The 18,675-nt window shown below is 41.8% G+C and overlaps 1 protein-coding gene and 1 long non-coding RNA gene across 2 annotated transcripts in view; both read left to right on the top strand.

Annotated features, from left to right (window-relative positions):
* The first annotated feature begins 3,518 nt into the window (after positions 1 to 3,518).
* Positions 3,519 to 7,610, top strand: LOC106491977 (uncharacterized). The gene is made up of 3 exons (XR_001293873.1): positions 3,519 to 3,548; positions 4,486 to 4,551; positions 7,496 to 7,610. It is a non-coding gene; the product is annotated as an uncharacterized lncRNA (long non-coding RNA).
* A 2,665-nt stretch (positions 7,611 to 10,275) lies between these two features.
* The window catches only part of COL25A1 (collagen type XXV alpha 1 chain), a 322,190-nt gene continuing 313,790 nt past the window's right edge, over positions 10,276 to 18,675 (top strand). Inside the window, exons 1-2 of the mRNA XM_067297090.1 lie at positions 10,276 to 10,822; positions 11,610 to 11,679. Of these exons, the coding sequence (XP_067153191.1) occupies positions 10,463 to 10,822; positions 11,610 to 11,679 (430 nt within the window). The 5' untranslated portion in view covers positions 10,276 to 10,462. The remainder of the gene's footprint in view (positions 10,823 to 11,609; positions 11,680 to 18,675) is intronic.

Raw genomic sequence — 18,675 nt, 5'->3', positions numbered from 1 at the left:
AGAGCGTTGAGGGGCAGACTTAATCCTCAGCTGTGCTCCAGCTGATATCAAAGAGCTTTTATATTTAATAAGTCTCAAACACTTGCAATCACAGAGGACAGAAAAGTGCAGAAAAATACAGTAGAACCAAAACATCCTCCAGAGCAAGAAGAAACAGAAAATTAAGAGCAAAATATTCTTAAATGAGAAGTCCATATTCAGTAATAATGAAGAATTACGCACAAATCATCCTGCCCACCCTTCAGGGGGATAGTTCATCTAAACTTGATGTCAGGCAAAAAACACTAGAAAGGTGATTTTGGGTAGGTGTGTGTCAGAAAGCAGACGCACTAAACAGTACCCTGAGAGAGGACTTGCTCCCAAAACTGTTTTTCCTTTCCAGGAGAGCAAACCCCAACCATAACAGACCACTCTCCAGAGAGCTTTTCTGCACTCTGCATCTCTGCTCACCCACCTGGCCTTCTATATCGAGCAGAAAATACTTCAGCTGCAACGATCAAAAACATTCCCTTTCCTACCCCACCGGGGGAATGTTGCTCCCAAAGCCCACTGGGATCTGTTTCTGCCCTGTAACACAGGGACTGTTTTAATTTTAGACCCTAGCTGTCCTTAACCAGAAACAGTCAGAAAGGTAAATCTTTTGAGTTTTTAACCAATCCAGAACAAAACTTCCAGCTAGAAAACATTTTTCCTTGAGTATATTCTACATTTCCTTGCTACAAGACATTCCCAGCACCATGCACAGGATAGCCGCCTTGTAGTTAAAAGGCAACCTTCTAGATCTTGACATCTGTTGAGCCCAAATAAGATGGCTTCATCCCATCACACAATTAGCTGGCAAAGCAAATGCTTGAAAATTCCTGTATCCTCTCAGTCCTGGTATATATAAATATTGTGTTGTGCATTACCAAGATAGACCTTTTCTGCTCTATTACCCCCCACCATAAGGTCCTGTCCCACCTCTTCTTTCAATCCCATCTCTGCTCCATGAAGAAAAAACCTTTAAGAGCATTGCCCTCAACTACAAAGGCCATAATACATTCCCCTTCCTCATATATCTCTCCAGATATTACTGCTTTCTGCAGTGTCAGCACTCGGTTACCCTCCTGTCCCAGGTTCCTCCTTGACCAGCTCCCACCATTGTTGACGCTGTAGATTACAGATGACCAATCGTCAATATATCCCTGCTCACCTATAGAAAAGAAGTGTCTTTCTCAGCTCCCTGAGAGGAGAGAGAGAGAGAGAGAGAGAGAGAGTTTAGCTTATGTGTAACTTTCAGCTGACTTTTATACAGTGTAAACTTGGAAAGATAAGGTAAAAGAAAAGTTTGTGTTGACTTTTAGTAGGTATCTACTGTGCAACAATGCAATTTTCTGGGAAGCGTACATGTTTGGGTTTTATGTTAGGAGGAAGTGTAGTAGTGTTAGGTTGTATTTGTAGATAGGAATTAGTAAGTTTTAATAAGATGGAAGCCCTACAGAAAAGATCCTGGCCTAAGGAGTATGACTGATACCAAGCTAACAGGCTACCTTGTGGTCCCTTTCCCCTTTATGTCAGTACTCACTGAGCTAGAGCTCCGTAGCCAGCGTTACTATCAAAGACTTAAATTTTCTTACAGGCATGGCAAATAGGGAAGACACAAGGGCTTGACGCTACCATTGACATAAAAGATAATAAACCTAGTCTAAAGAATATGACAGCTACAAGAAGTCTATGACAGTAATTTGAAGAATCTGTGCCTCGGAAAGATGCAGTAAAGGTTCTGTCAGCTGGGGCCTGACAGAGTCGAGATGATCCAGACATAATGCTGAGACCAGTAATCCCAAGCAGCCATGCCATTTCATTATGCTTCATCACAAGAACACTTGTGAAATCTGTAGGAGATCTATGGATTCTTTAGCTGATAATATCTCCTGACTGGCCTCCTTTATCTCTGTGCTTGTGGAAAGGAAAAATATCCTAAACTTTTGTGAGCCAGGTTTCCAACACTTTACTGACCTCCATATCCCTTTAGCTCTACAACTCTTCGGAGGCCATGCTCAGTGACACACAAATTCGATAATTTTCATGATAAGGACTTAGTTTTTGTCCAGATATCATAAATATCCTACCCCCTTCTCCTTCTCTAAGAACTTCACATAGAAGAGGTTACAACATTATTTATAGATGGAGAGATGTCTAAGAGAGAACTCTAACACTGATATTTGGAGACAACCTCAATAGTTGACCATCCTATGCCTTATAAACCACCCTTTCAATAGCTTTTATAATCATTCTTATTGCACAGCCTTCCAGGCATTAAGCTTTTTTCCTATTTTCTGTCTGTAGAGAGAGAAAGTGAAGTCTAGAGAGTCAAAAAGCCAGGAGGTATGGAAAGACTGCTGGCTGTCTTCATGTCTTCCAGGTCTGCAGCACACGCAGCAGTTTCAAGTGCATTGCAGGGAGAGGGTAAAAGTGGGCTATGTGACAGCTGGGTGTTCAGTAGGGGTAAAAGGTTTGAGAAGATCAAGGTATCTTCTCTCCTCAGAATATGTAAGAAAAAAGTTAAATTCATAGGACACACTTCTTCACTACCTCACAGTAACTCTGTTGCATACTTTTTGTCATATACTTATGGAACAGCTGACAATTTTCCTTGTTCTGAGCCAGAGAAATTAATAAGGATTAGTTTTACTGCAGGTGCAGGTGAGCCTTTTAGAGCAGAGTTTTCTGTTTGTTATTTTCCTACCTGGGCTGTGACCTAGTTGGACATTTTTATCTCCCCAGTAAAGAATTGCTATGCTGTACCTGATCTGAGCAGCATCAAGAGGGAAATTTTTTATTTGGAAAACTTGTAAGAGCAAGCCACAGTTTTCCAGAAAACTTTGTTCATGTCCTTCAGAAGTAGATTAAAATCTTGGGCTCTTAATGGCATAGCATTTTGAAATTGTATCTTTGAATACCTTGAGAAGGAACCAACATTGACAGAGGTATTCAAATTAGGGATTAGTGCAGCCAAAATCTCCAAGAAGTAATAAAATTGACATATCTGTGGAATCCAAGTGTGATCTGTTCAAGTTTTGTACTTTATCCTGAATCTATCTCCAACAGTGGCTGAATTCTGATTGTCTTCAGAAGAGTAGGATAAAGTTACCTGAGGTCAATCATTCTTTATAAAAATAATGGCATTTAATTTATGTCACAATATTATTAAATTCTATAAAATAGGAAAACAAATCTGAAGTGAAACTAATTCCTAAATTTTCCCTTCAAGATGCAACAGCTTTGAGAGTTATGATAGAATGCTGGTGCTTGAGCTACTGGCTTTTTAACAATTTGTTGAATGATGCTGCTCTTTATCCTCAGATATGATTGCCTGGAGAGGTAGTAGTGAGTGTGTAGACGTCTGTGCCCAGACCTCAGTGAAGTAATGAGACATTCAAGAACTGATTGAAAAAAAGGAATCTTCGGAGCCCCCAAGAGTCTGCCTGCTTCAGATCTAGCAACATAAAATAAAAAGCTCAAAAGCGTTGAGGAATCATCGATAGCATCAAGAAGGAAAGCTGAAGGTAACTGAGGGTACTGGACATCCTGATAAGGATTTTCACTTGTTATCATTACAGTAATTTGACAGAAATAAGAACACAGCCCCCAACAGAGTTAAGGAGGCCAGTCTGAAATGAAGCACTGGTATTTGAATATGCGGTGATTGTAGAAGATATTTTATTCCAGATAAATTACTTGGAATATACTTATTCATAAATCAAAAAAAAACAACAAAAAAAAACCAAACCCAGCAGACTTCAGTTGTCTTTAAGGCATTTAGAAGACACCATCCACTGTAACAAAGGGAAGAATTCCTGCTAACTCCCTCACTCTATTAAAATCCATACAGTGATTTTTCTTTTGCTTGCTTCCTGGTGCTTTCCTTTTAAGTTGGTAAAGTAATCACATGTACTCTGTCTCCTGCCTTTTCTGATTCCTGATTGTTTGTCCCCACAATAATCCTCTTCATCTTTGCCCCAATGTCTGCAGGTAACAGAAGGTTCAGCCCATTAAAAGGATGTATAATATCACTGAAAACGCTCAGGGAGATGTTAATTATCTGGATTATAATGTCTGCCATAAAAGTATGACTGCCCCGGTCCTGTGCTCTTCATAGTTACATTTCTAGGAACTCTTGCTTTTGTGTGGGGACATAAAAAATATCCTCAAAGTTACTATTGCTTTTTTCAGAGGTGGTTTCCACTATGATGTCTCAGGAGTTTATTCTTTCTTGTAATCATTAATCAAAGAAATGAAATTGTTCCTTAAATGTAACTGCTTCTGCATACTGAAATTATTTAGTAATGACTCACATAAAAAAGATAGGAAAAAACAATCAGGAAATTGAAATAAAATAAAATTATGGAATTAATAAGATGTAGAAAATTTCCCTGCTATATCATTTGCTTTTTATGATGGATTCTACATCTTGATTCAACTCAACATTTCTATATCCTTCAGATACTCCAGCACATGTGAAAGCTTACTTATGTGAATAATCCTGTTGATTTGGATCAGACTTCTCATGTGAGTAAAGTTATGTGTTAATAGAAAACTTTTTAATAGAAACCTTGTCCTCATAGTCTTGCAAAGACCCATGAATTCCGGTGGTGTTTATTTTTATACAAATAAATAAACCAGGGAACCAAGGGATACTAATTGGCCTGGAGTCAGAGCAAGGAAGTCTTTTTCAGGCTGAGGTTCTCAAGTCTGGTCTCCTCATTCTATTTCTGATTATGGTTCTCCACTCAGTAATTTCTTGCCAGAACTTCCCAAGCATCAATGGCATTTTAAAGCAAATATTTGAAGCTATGAAATATCTAAGATAGTAACTTTATTTATTATGGAATGTTTTGCAATACGTTCATATGAACACTGCTCATGAATTTGAGTAAAAATGATATACTGATTCTGAATCTTGAATCAGTCAGTTTGTAGGTTTAGGAGAGCTGGTTTCATCATGTTGAAAAAGGAAATCCTGTGAAATGTATTAAAATCCAGATGCAAGTTTTTTTTTTTTTATCAGGTTTGCCAAAATACTGGTAAGGTTATGGAACTAATAAACTAAATCCTATGCTCATGTGACTCAATTGCCTCTAGTCTGAAGATAAGTCTGACTTAAAGATCCAAATATATGAAGTGTTTGTACAGTAGATGTGAAATGGGTATATCTAAGTATTAAATCACAGGCAAGTGTTATCCATCTGCTAAGTATATTAATGTACTTCATCATATATATTGTACTTTAATATGCTTATGTTAAATTTAAAGTGACAGAAGGCAATCAAATGGATATTTAAAAGTGAAAGGATTTTCTAGCTTTTTTTTTTTCCAAAACAGTGAAGTGGCTTGTTTTCTGTTTTTTGGTGATTCTGTGCTATCTTGACAGATAATATGAGCAGCTGACATACAGAATGACAGAGAGCTGAGAGGTGAGGCAAATCACAGAAGTGCCGAATTCTGGTTCCACACCACCGTTTACTTATTTAAATATACAAAAGTTGAGGAAAAATCTGACTTAGGGCATAAGATACATTGTAATTTAGAGTCTGACCTGAGTAGGGATGAAAAGAATGGAGGAAGCAGTAGACTGAAGATGCAATTCAAGCCCATGCATAATGAATAATATGTAAACTCAATTTGAAAGCAGGAACATTTGGAATAGAAGGTTTTAACTCCATCTTGCATTGTGTATGATCATTACTAACTATTCAAGCTTTTATTGTTCCGTATGTTACCTCAGTTCCAAAGCAGAGTCACAAACTCCAGTTTTCACTTGTATTTATTCTATATCTTCTGCCTTTCTTGACCATTTACATGAAATAGTTCATAAACTGAATGTGACTTGTAGTTTTTGCAGATGAGTGCTTATTTTTTCTGGACTTTTCTTGCATATTTCTAATCACAAGTTTATGTTGTATCTGGTAAAGAAATCCAGTTGTGGATTGGTCAGCCAGAATACAGCGCACTGTAGACATAAAAATATGGAAAGAACTCCAGACACTAGTCCTGTCTGGTGGAAAATTGTTATCTGCAAACACTATCCACATCTTCAAACACAGACCCATGAAATGCAAACAGTAGCATCTTGTGTCAGTACCTTTGGCCTGGTCGTCCATGAGATCTGCTGAAATGTGGCACTCAGAGATTTGAATCTTCAAAGTGAGAGCACTCCCCTCCTGGTGGGAAGCTTGGTTGCCTTAGGTCTCTGTGCGTGAGCACTTCAGCAGACCTGATTTAAAATTCTCTTCCTTTTTTGCTACTGTTTTGAGTTTGACTGCTGTAGATCTGCAATTTCTTCGATTTCTTATACTCCACCTGCATGTGTTAATGGCCAGCTCAATATATCTGGGGTACAGTTCTTACTTCAAGCTGCTTTATTCTAGCTACCAGATACAGAACAGGCATTTTAAACATTTTAGGTATTTTGTAACCTGAACTTATGTGGTATATCACCTTAACTGTGACCAGCAATGTCTGAGACACAGTTCCTGCCTGCAAGCAGTTAAATTACTGTTTGCTCATGTGAACAGCCATCTGTTTTACTCCTGGAGCAGGAGTTTGACTCCTTAGACCCAGTTATTCATGTAATTCAAAAATAATAAATCTTAACCAATAAAAAATCTACAAAATAGTGTGGGTTTTTAAGAAAAAAATAAATAAAAATCAGTTTTCTCATTGCATGAATAGCATGCTGAAAAGTGCTGTATAAATCTGTTTTCAATCTTAGCTATGATTCTAAATAGATGCCGCCTTAGCTCTGGCATCATCATGGCTACAAAATAGGAAGCAGGCTCCCTGGCACAGGAACACACGCATGTCCTGGATTCTCTTTGCCTCCCGCTTGTGGAAAGACAGCAAAAGCAGCAAAGCTGAGTCTTACTTGTTTTCTCTCTGGTTTATTGTGTTTAGATGGGGTAAGTATATTGCAAAGCTGCAGGTTGTCTGCCTGATGGTATCAAGCAACTGAACAGAGGTGGGTATAGCTGTGTAACTCTATTCAGGTAGAAGTGACTAGAGAATTTTATAACAGGTAAACCAACTGTGTTACGTTTTTCACCAACACTAACAGATCCTGTGCTAGGTTCAATCAGATTGTATTTAATTTACCTTGCTGCTCAGATTTTATAGACCAGTCTCATCCAGTCTGGACTAACCTGGCTGTGAAGTGGATAAATGTGCCTCCCTGAGGAAAATCACCATATTTTTTTCTGTAAGAACAGGACTACTGACTTCCATTTTCAAAGCCCCTCTGGTGTCTGTTTCACAGAAAACACATAAAAAATGAACAGAGATTATTTATTCTCAAATTTTGTCACTATCAAATACTTTCTAAGCATTTTAACAAACTTTTAGATGACACATCTTTCTCAAAAACAAGCTCTAGTAATAAAGCAAAATGTAGCTTAAGTAAACTGGAGCTAGGAGGAAGATTTGACACTGTCTTTTTTCTCTCACTGCTCTTCATCAGGTTTCCATGTGTGTGAGGATATGTGTGAGTAGACGTACACACAAGGAATGGGTAAGTGGTTTCTGAGGTGAGACCCGGCAGGGGAAATGTTTGTGACCATGTCTGTAGAAGTGTAGCTACCCATTGTAACAAAAACCATGAAAGCTATGTCATGGATATTTTTAAGTTGCTATTGCCTGGTTTGGGCTTTGATTCTGGTATAGCAGTGTTTTCTGTATGTTCCAGACAGCAGAAAAATAAAGGTTTCTTATCAAACCTATTTGGAATAAGAAAAACCTAGCATGAGATTGCTATCTAGTAGGAGAGCAGCTCTGCATCTTGTCCCACAGAAACATGATGATCTGGCTCATTTGGTGGTCTTTAAAATGGCAAATTTACATAGATCTAATGCAACAAGGGACTTTCCATCTCAGGTTATTTCACTTCTGATGTGGAATATGTCTTGTCCAAAACAAATGGAAGTACGATGCTAGGACAGGAAGACACTTGGACAGAAAGACTGCTTTGGCCAAGTAAAAGATTGAGCCAGGTCAGATGTTAATATAGGGGTATATGGGTAAATGGGGTATATTTCTGTATGGGGCATTGAAGCAGCTGGAGAAAGTCTGTATTTGCATTAAAATAACAAGAACTGATCTTTCCAACTGTAGGTCTTGGGAGAAAATTTCATGCTGGTGTAGATGAGGCAGTGCCCACTTGAGTACAGCACCACAGCGCTCTCAGCAGCCCTGCCTCGAATGGGCCCTTTTTCAATGGTCTCAGCCATCCCGCGTATAGAGTGGGGAGGATAATCACATCCTCTGGGTTTGCAGCTTTTCTTTGCTGAATGTCACGACAAGCAGGGGTGAGTAATGGCTCTGGATACTAACAGCAGGGGGAAATGCTAAGCACTGCAGCTGGCGCCGATGGCCCCCTGCACTGTGCTGGCCTGCGCCCCACGCCAGGGCAGCTCGGGTACTGCTAGCGATATGCACACCACGGCCAGCGAGCCCGTATTATACACCAAATATGAGCATGTGGGTATTATTTGTTTCCCTCTGTCAGATTATTCATTCCAAATACCATGTCTTCTTCTTATTGTCAGCAGATAGTCTGCGAGCAAGTCCTTGTTTTGAAAAGAGCAGTTGTTATTAACAAGTCCTGAACACAAGGTATGTGGGACTTGGGGGAATTCGCCTGCAAACTGTTCATTGCAACCATTAACTGTTTATCGTGAATCACCTAGAGCTGTGTAATCATGGTTTCTTCCTCCTGACTAGAGTACATGAAATGTTTTTTTTTTTTTTTTTTCATTTTAGGAAGGAGAAAAACAAATTGCAAACAATGAATGCCTAGCTGTGAACTTCTGGTACTCTTTTTCCAATGACTAGGCAATTCTACTGAAATGCACAGCTTTTGGGATTCATGTTTTTGTGACAGTTGCCATTGCTCAAATACTTCAAAACAATAGGTAATAAAACTCCACAAATATGACTCCGTAAGAAAGCTCAATTCATACCAGCACTCTCAGTCTTACCTGAGAAGTGCCATAGTTTGTCAATTCTCTTCCTTACACCGAAAGACTTTACATCTCCTAAGTTGTCAGTGGAAGTATTCGCATGAGTAATGCAAAGCAGAGCGAGCTGCGTGTTCATTCAGCCTGGCCCTGGCTGGAGAAGTTTCTCTGGCCTGAGAAGCACAAGCAAGGGCACACTGAGTGCCTGCCTCAGCTGGCTTGTGGTAATGCCACAGTGAGAACCAAACTACAACAGGTAAATGCAGCATGCAGGGGAGAAGAGACAGAGGGGAAATGAACAGCAAACGAGCATTCCAGCCAGCCACGCGTGTAATTCATCGCAGGTTAATGCTTCTTTTCTAGTCATGCAGATCAGCAGTAATGAAAACTCGTCCGTGTGCGTGGAGCAGTGAAGAAGCAACTTGGTAAATAAACAAACAGAAAATTAGCTAAAGAAAATTAGCAAGAAAATGACTCCATAAGTGGAGGGAAGCGCAGCTCTCTCGAGCAATGCGGAGTTTGTGCACGCTCCTGTGTCGGGAGAGAGCCCTCATACCGCGTGCGCGCAGCTTCACGGTGGAGCCACCCGCGCAAGTATACGCGTTTATTGCCTGCGCGCCGAAAACAGAGCCAAACCACAGAGCGCTCCGGCGTGGCTCACGCGCGCACCTCGGACATGCAACGGCACAGTAAAGGGCGGTAAATAACGCTATTCTGCAGAGCCGCCGAGGCAGGCGCGCATCCCTGCGGCCCGCTGCCCTGCAGCGGCGGCCCGGGCCCCCGCCCCGCCCCGCCCCCTCGTTTGTTGGTCTAACGACCCGCGCGCCCCGCATACATTACGCAAAGAAGCCCCTCCGCCTAGGTGAATGCGTTATGCTAATGAGCGGGCGCGCGGGGGCGGCGGCGGCGGCTCCGCGCCGCGGCTGACAGCGGGGCAGAGCGGGCGGGCGGGTTCGCGCGCGCGGCGGGGCGACGCGGCTGCCGCCGCCTGGCTCGGCTCGGCGCGGCTCGGCGCCGGCAGGCAGGTGGAGGGGGAGCAACAAGTCCGGCGGCGGGGGTGGGGGCTTTCCGCCCCGCGCCGCAAGCCTCGCTGACAAGTGGCAAAACGTTTGCAGAGCACACTAGTCGGTCCGAAGGGCGTTCCTGCGGGCGGCTGGAGGAGCGGGGCTCGCCCCGCGCCCAGCCCTGCTGCCTGCTCTCTGCCCGGCTGGCGCCGCGGCTCCCCGCCGCCCCCCTGCCGCGGACCGCCTCGCCGCCGCTCCCGGGCGCGCCGGGGAGGCTGGCCATGAAGGCTCCGGTGCGCGACACCTCTCTGCTTTGAAAGTGTGTAACCCGGCTGCCGGCTTTTCTTCCATTCATTGCGGGTCTTTTTTTCTTTTTATTCCGCCTTTTTATCATTTATCTTATCGTACTTTATTGTTATTATTCTTGCTGTTGTTTTTGTTGCCGCTGTTTGCAAACTAATTGCCTCCATGGGGGGCGGAGGAAAGGAAATAAAAGCTGCCGCAGCTGAAGGGTGCAAAAGCATGCTGGGGAAGAGCCAAGAAGCCACAGGACGGGATGGCAGCGGGAAGCCCGGCTGCGGCGGGGACCGCTGCCCGGGCCGGACCGCGCCGTGCAGCTCGGCGCTGGCCGCCCTCCTGTCAGCGCTGGCGGCGGCCTCCTGCGTCTACCTGGGGGTGCGGACCAGCGACCTGCAGGCGAGAGTCTCGGCCATCGAGGGCGCCCGGGGGGGCCTCTCTGCCGCCGCGCCGCTCCCGCCGCTGCCCGGCTTTTCCCTGGAGCAGCTGAACGCGATGATGCAAGAGAAAGTGGAGCGACTCCTCGCCCAGGTGCGCGGGGCGCGGGACGGGCGTGGGGGGCGCCGGGACAGCGGCGGCGCGGCGTGGGCGCCCGGCCGGGGGCAGCTCCGCGGTGGGAAGGCGGGAGCCGAAAGCGAGCCCCGTCCCCGGGCGGCGGCGGCGGCGGCGGCGGCGGCGGCGGGGCCGGGGAGCCGGGCTTGAGGCGAGGGCCTGGGGGTGACGCCGGCTCGGGGGGCTGCGGTCCGCCTCGGGGGGCGTCGGCGCTGCGAGTGGGGGCTGCGTTTGGGCACGGTCGGACGCCAAAACTGCCGAGGCTGGCGAAGGCGCCCGCGGCGGGGCTGCGCGCCGCCCGGGGGGGAGGGCTCGGGCTCGGGCTCGCGCGCGCGGCGGCCGTTGGGGCTCGCGCGGCGGCCGTTGGCGCAACGGCGTGACAGAGCGATTGACCTTCACGTCGAAACCGTTGACCGTTTTCTCATCCGTAACTTGCGGATGTGTCCGCGCCTCGGTTCCTACATTTATTCCCTGCGCCGAGGACCGCTGTGTGTGTGCGGGGAGGGGAAGCACGGGGGGCGTTTGTGCCGGGGTGACGGGCGGCGAAGGAGGGAGACAGCCGCTTGTGGCGGGCTTGTTTTGGTTGTTGTGGGGGTGGAGAAGTCACTGATACGCTTTGGGCTGGGTCCAAGTAAAGAAGTCATCACTAGTTATGCAGCCTATGAAATAGTTGTAAATCACAGTTTACAGTCATGCAGGTCTGTAATGCTGGCTCTAATGGACTGAGCTTACCAAGTTCCCTCATGTTGTTTTTTTTCACCCACAGAAATCTTATGAGCATTTGGCAAAAATAAGAGTAGCGAGAGAAGTGCCTCCAGAATGCAACTGCCCACCAGGTAACAGACACAACTTGGAAATCTTCTCATCAGTAGGAGATTTATGACTCTCTGCATTTTGGTATTCTGTGTTTCTCAAACACATGTAATAAAAATATAAGTCAGATAAAGGGGATGCCGTTTCTATGGATAAGTATACCTTGGGTGGAAAAGGTGTAAAGCCAGAATTTTATCCTGTTTGCCCTGTAGCACTGAATTGGAATTAACGGTAACAGAAACCTCAGTTAGACTGGGAGGTGCCTAGAAAGTAACACGAAGAAGTTAATGATCTACCCTAGCAAGAAGAAATATATTCTGTCTTAAATGGTGTGACACTGAATCAAGGCACTGTGAACTTGTTTTGGGAAGTAGAATAAAAATTGCTATTGAAGGTATCAAACAATTTAAAAGAGGTTAAAATAAATGGAGAGTCCATTGTAAGTCTGCAGTAGTATATACAAGAGCTTTTCATTAATGTCTCTGTTTTTTTTTTGTCCTCATGGATAAAATCAGCACTTCTAGGAAGGGACTATAAGTTTCATATTGAGGATTCAGAACTGGTTGTATTTACACAGCCAGTGATGTTGCTTGACTTTGGAAATGGGCCCTGTGATACTGGGATCAGTTATTTGTACACACAGATAGTACTATGATTTATTTTTTGGTGATTTTTTTTTTGACAGTCAAATAACTGTTCAATATTGTTTTAGCTATATAAACTTATGCTAATATGTACCCAAGTTCAAAAAGGTATCTTAAAAATTAAGAAAATAATGCTAATGTTTCCATAGGTGATGCAGTAATTCTAGCATCCTCTGTGTGATGAAGCACAGTGGACATACAGTATGCATTACACATCCTGCCACTCCATTATGAAAAAACATCTCCTTCACAAGTGGAATATTGACATTCAATAAGAATTAAGATAATGGTAATGTTTGGTAATAGGATGTGTGATAGTACTGTGCATATAAGTAAGGAACTCTTCCAGTTAAGGGTCTAACCTGCCAAATGCATCAGTCTGAAAGGACTACTGAATCTCAGTGTTAAAACTGATTCCAGTGGTTGGTATTTTGCTGATAATACAGCTGAAAGCAGAGTACTTTACTGGCTGGAATAGGTATTACTATGGCTAGCATGAAAAGCACAATATATTTGTTGGCTTAGGACTGTTTTAAGAGAATGCTTAGAATTACTCAACTCTCCCCTAGCTTTGGAAGGAAACACTGATTTCCTGCTGAATTGCATTATATATATTTTTATTTTTCAAGGCTAGCATGAATGTACAGTGTTGCTTTTGTTTTTCTGTTGCTTAACAAGAATAAATGATAAGATTCAAGTTTGTGCACTAAAAATGAGGGTTGCTTATCAAGTTGTATGCAAAGATGTACACAGTGAGCCTGAAACACTACTGAGTTTGTTTCCAAGCTGTCTCACTTTTAATAATCATTATTTAAGTTCATTTATTGTAATATTTTCACTTACTGTTTTCAGACTAAAGGTCTGTCTCACAGTTGGTGTTATATGCTGCTTTACTTCCCCACTACCACTAGAGCTCCACATTACACCAATTATTACCCGACCTTTATTTTTAAGAAGTATATTTTATTAAATAGATAATGAGTGATAGAATGTTTCTTACATGCTTTGTGAAAATCCTCGCCAGACAGAAGTCAGAACAAAATGATCTGCAGAAAATTTTCAGGTAGGGAAGATTCATAAGATGAGGATAATTTATATGAATAGCTGTCAAAAATATTTTTACAAAGAAGGCTAGCTGTTATTTGGGTTAGAAATGTGATATGGAACTCTTCACCTCTTGGTAGCTATTTCAGTTTAGAAGAACGTTTTGTAGAGATTGAAAGATATTGCTATGCGATAGTCCCATTTTGGACAGCTTAAAGTGAGTTGGTGTTCTCATGCTTGTTGCCAGTGGACAGGTATATATCTCAAAATGGCATTGTCTTGGAAGCCTTATCTGAGAAAACAAGGGCTGAAAAGCACTGCCGTTAAAGTACTATGCCTTCCCAACTGCAGTGATTGTCGTGGTCAGGCATCTGACAGAGCAGGAAGGGATAAGGCAAATAAAGTGTTGTTACTTCATTTGGGTAACTATTATAAATTTCACATAGTAAATCATACCTTCTGGAATATGACTAATTTGCTGTTAGAACTGCTTTTACACTGGACTTGGTGGGCTTTTATTTTCATCGTTAATGCTGTTATTATTTCTGTGTTCAGAGAGGCACATGGTTTAATGTAAGAAGAAATATGGAAACTTGGTCTTTTTTCTGTTGCTTGCTATTTGTGAACCTAAGAGTAAATTACGTCTTTACTTCCCCACGTGATTCCATTTTTGCCGCTTTATTCTGCGCAGCTTCTGCAATTTTTCACTGGGATTATATAATAGTACAATATATGTCTGTTAAAGATGATTTCGGAAAGCCTTCGTGAAACAAACATACAGAGGTGATTTTGAAAGACCCCTGTGCTGTGAGAACAAGGCTGCTGCCAAATGGCCACCAAGGCAATTTCCATTTTCTTATTCTTTAAAGAGAAATAAAGATTATTTGAAAATAGGCTACACTGAATTTCCCTCTCTCCTTTTGGTAGCAGACAATCTGTGAGCAGGAGAGTGAGAATGTGGCCTCTGATTTCAGATTAAAGTTCTGTAACTGGTATAGACATCATTAGCTTGAGATATTCATCCTCTTGTGGCTCTCCATGGTAGGAACTCAAATGTTCAAATGAAACTGGGTTTTGAAAGGCTCGGATGCTGAAAGCAGCCAGATTTTCATCTCTTCATAGCTTGCAAAGCTGTCTACATATGGCTCCTTCTAACTCAACAGTAGCCTTAAACTTTGTCTAGACTGAACAGTGGTTGCATTTCTCTTCTAAAAACTGTAATGTTTTCACTAAATGTGGTTTTCTAATTGTTATATTATTTTCTTTATAAAAGCGACACATTGTAAGGAGATATTAGTTTTGATTTCAATTCTGTAGGACTAAAACCAGATACCAAAGATTTTGTAAATATTTTTAAATAACAATAGCAGGCATTCTTTCTCTTCTTAAAGCAGAGCAATAAAGTTTGAAATGTAAATGCATACTGACATTCCTTTAAAAATACCTCAGTTCTAACAAGAATGCCAGCATAAATCCCCTTCTTGCAACTAGTGCTGCAGTCACTGCTGGCAATTAGCCTTCTGCACATAGGACTGGGGGCCAACTGAATGGCTAAAATTATTTTAAGCTTAATAAATTTATTTTCCTTTGTCTTCCAGATTTATTAATTATTGTAAATTAATATGTTTCCCAACTGTAAAAGGTGAACAAAAAATAGGTTTGTAAGTGATTATTTCCATGTATTTAAAATTTTCTTTAAATGGTAGTGTCAGCATAATTAGATTTTATGAGGTGCAGTCAACCACACTGCTGGATACCTCCTACCAAATGCCAAGAATTCTACTGTTGTGGAAGGCGTAACACCCACAGAAAAGCACAGGGGTACTTCTACTTCAGTAGAAATTAATAATTATTAATTTCCAGTAGATTCTTCAGAAAGCCCTTCCAAAAGCGCTCAAGCGTTTACCTAGAACCCACAGACTTCAACAGAAATTAAGCATGTGCTTGCATGTTTTAGTGAATTGAGTGTTTATGCATCATCAGGGTCAAGTTCTGATGCTTGTGTTTGTGTGTCATGATGTCTCATTTTGTAAGTAGTCCTCGGAGAGCCCATTTGTGGAGTAGGATCACAGAATCGTTGAGGTTGGAAGGGACCTCTGGAGACCATCTAATCCAACCCCTCTGCTCAAGCAGGGTCACCTAGAGCACATTGCACAGGATCGCGTCCAGACTGCTTTTGAAAATACCCAAGGAAGGAGACTCCACAACCTCTCTGGGCAACCTCAGTGCTCAGTCACTCTCACAGTAAAGAAGTTTTTCCTCATGTTCAGATGGAACTTCCTGTGTTTCAGTTTGTGCCCATTGCCTCTTGTCCTGTCGCTGGGCAGCACTGAGAAAAGTCTGGCCCCATCTTCTTTACACCAACCCTTCAGATACTTATACGCATTGATAAGATCCCCTCTCAGCCTTTTCTTCTCCAGGCTGAACAGGCCCAGCTCTTTCAGCCTTTCCTCATATGAGATGCTCCAGTCCCTTAATCATCTTAGTAGCCTTCCGCTAGACTTGCTCCAGTAGCTCCATGTCTCTCTTGTACTGGAGAGACCAGAACTGGACACAGTACTCCAGGTGTGGCCTCACCAGGGCTGAGGGGAGGGGTAGAATCACCTCCCTCGACCTGCTGGCAACACTCTTCCTAATGCAGCCCAGGAGACCATTGGCCTTCTTGGCCACAAGGGCACATTGCTGTTTCATGGTCAACTTGTTGTCCACCAGGACCCCCAAGATGATGTTGGCAGGAATAGGGGTGTAAGTCTTTTAGTCCAAAAGGTTCAACCTTGGTCATCTGACCAGCCTAACAGGCTATTATGTATGGTTCTGCATGTCTGTCTTATTTTGGGTTCGGTGGCAAAGCTTCTGCTTAATTCAGTGGAAGCAAGATTCGGGTAGCAATTGCTTAAGAAAAGAGTCTGAATTATGAATAAAATTTTGAGAAGGACAAAGCCTGTGACAGAAAGAGTAACGTACCCTTTCTGAGGATTGCTTGTAGTTTGAAGGGAAGCAGAAAAATGTAAAAACTCAGGATGACTGAGTCTTAGATGGTACTGAAAGTTGGTGTGTGATGGCTAAACATAGCACTAGAAGCAGCTTTTATATAACATTGCAGGTGAAATTCCATGAAGTTGTTTTATGTTCTTACAATTTAGATTCATAGATACACATCTATTTTATTATATGTTTCAGTGTAAGTATGGTGCATCCATTTTTCAGCCGTGTGCAGTTACTTACTTTCTGGTTCTGTTGGTCAAGTTGGATTGGCTTGTTCTGACCCTGCTGTTTTCGCACTGCAAGGTTTATGTCTTTGTTTTAGTATAATTGATTTGAAAGAAAAAAAGGATAAAAACAAAACCTACCTAATCACAGGAAGTGGTGAAAATATAATGAAGTGATTGATTGGAACTGAAAATAAGACAGTACAAACAACTAGTAGATTTTATAGCGTCTGTATTGTGCTGGCTTTTCAGAGGAAGGATTAAGAATCTATGCTCATGGTTCAGGGGACTTGTGTGATTTGATTTTTATCCCTAGAAGTTCTATTAACACATTTTCAGAAGTCTTCAGCTTACTGTATTTGCTCTCTTTTGGAAGCAATGAAACTTTTTTTCAGCTTCTGGGAAAGACCTGTGTAACATGAATTTATTCCTTAAAAAAAAAAAAAGCAATATTATGTAAATAGGAATGCCTATATTCCTTATGTTTCTTTAACTTTTCTTTCCCTTGTATTCAGATACTTTTAGCTTCAAACCCTTTCAAGGCATGGGCACTGTCATCGTTCCTCTTTATTAGCCAGCTCTTTTGTGCTGCTTTTGCAATCTTGTCATCTTGATTCTCCATCCCAGTCTTAAAGGTCCTTATGTTTTGGCATTTGAAGTGCCTCCTGGTTGGCTATGATCAGGTTATTAAGTTTGTTTTAGTGCAGTTGTGTGTATATAAACCTGTTCATTCCACAGATGAAACACCACCGTAGGCCAAAGTTTTTCCAGGACAGAAAATACCAGTTAGTCTTATTCTGGTTATAGTAATTCTAGTGGGAAAACTGTATTCTACAGTTACTAACATTCTTTGGTGATATGAGTGTGCTGTGTATATTTTGGGAGCAGACTGGATGGTAAAAATCAATGTATTTTCTTAGCATCCCAGTACTATTTTTGTCTTGCAAGGCACCTTAGGTTTGTCTTGATGTGCAGTAGAAGTAGATGAACAGACTATACAATATAGACATTCTTTCTTAATTCCTCATTTTCCATAAGGACTGTTTCCCGGGAAATTTTGATTAGCGAGGCTGAAAGAATGGAGGAGAAAACAAATTTGGGGATTAAAAGAATCCAGAAATTTATATCAGCAGGATATTACTTTTTTATGATCCCATTGAAGTATTTCTATAAAAAACAAATGGAAAAGAAAAGGAGAGCTGACCTAGACCTGAAAGAAAATACAGATAGATATAGAAAGGATCCAATGTGTTTTGCCATGTTACTTAAAATTCCAGAGTGTGCTGTCTGAATCTAGCTCCCAGCGCTGCTTATTTCTGCTATGTTTATATCATCTATTTACTGAATGCAGAACTCATCCTTAATTTTGTAATTTTTTTGACAGGGCTTTGAGTTCCTTTTTCATATCTTTGCTGGTTTGATATTTTTCATTTCCTGGATAAAGATGTTTATTGATGTACAGTGGCATGCAACCTTCTGGGTAGTCTGTTGTCATGTTTGGATGACTGATTAAAGATATGTTTTCTCCCCACAGAACAGATAAATATATTTTATTGGCTAAGATGTGACCTTTTAATTCTTTTCCCTCTGGGTTAGGAAGGTGGAGCATGCAGTGTGATGAATGAAACATAATATGGCTGAGAAGAACTGATTGACAGCAGACTGCACCAGATTTCTCTCTTTTGTAATATTATTGACATCATTGCTGTTATAACAAAGGTTGATTTGACCATAAAAGTTTTATTAACAAGTGTTTTGTTTTTTTTTTAATCTTGAATTAAAATTGATTGAACTCGCACAGTTTTGTCAAACAAGGTATATTTAAAAAATCACCTCCCAAGAAAAGTTTGGTTATCTGCATTAATTGTAATTTAATGTTTGCTCTTCAGTTTTGCAAATCTTCTGCTTATATTTCCCTTCATGTGGCAGCTGTCAATCTTGAAAAAGAACAGCTTTTTGAGTCAAAGTAGTTCAAGTACAGTGGGTTTTGCCATGTGAGAAGTCCCATTAAGCCCAATTCTGGAACAATGCTTTGTGTGGTGTGTGGGGTTTTTTTTTGTGTGTGTTAATATATGCCCCTACCCCCAGGAGTCTTTAAAGCTTGGATAACTTAGTTTTGTAC

The sequence above is a fragment of the Apteryx mantelli genome, chromosome 5 (genome assembly GCF_036417845.1).
Source record: "Apteryx mantelli isolate bAptMan1 chromosome 5, bAptMan1.hap1, whole genome shotgun sequence".
NCBI classification, from domain to species: Eukaryota; Metazoa; Chordata; class Aves; order Apterygiformes; family Apterygidae; genus Apteryx; species Apteryx mantelli.
This window is presented reverse-complemented; position numbering and strand designations above follow the sequence as displayed.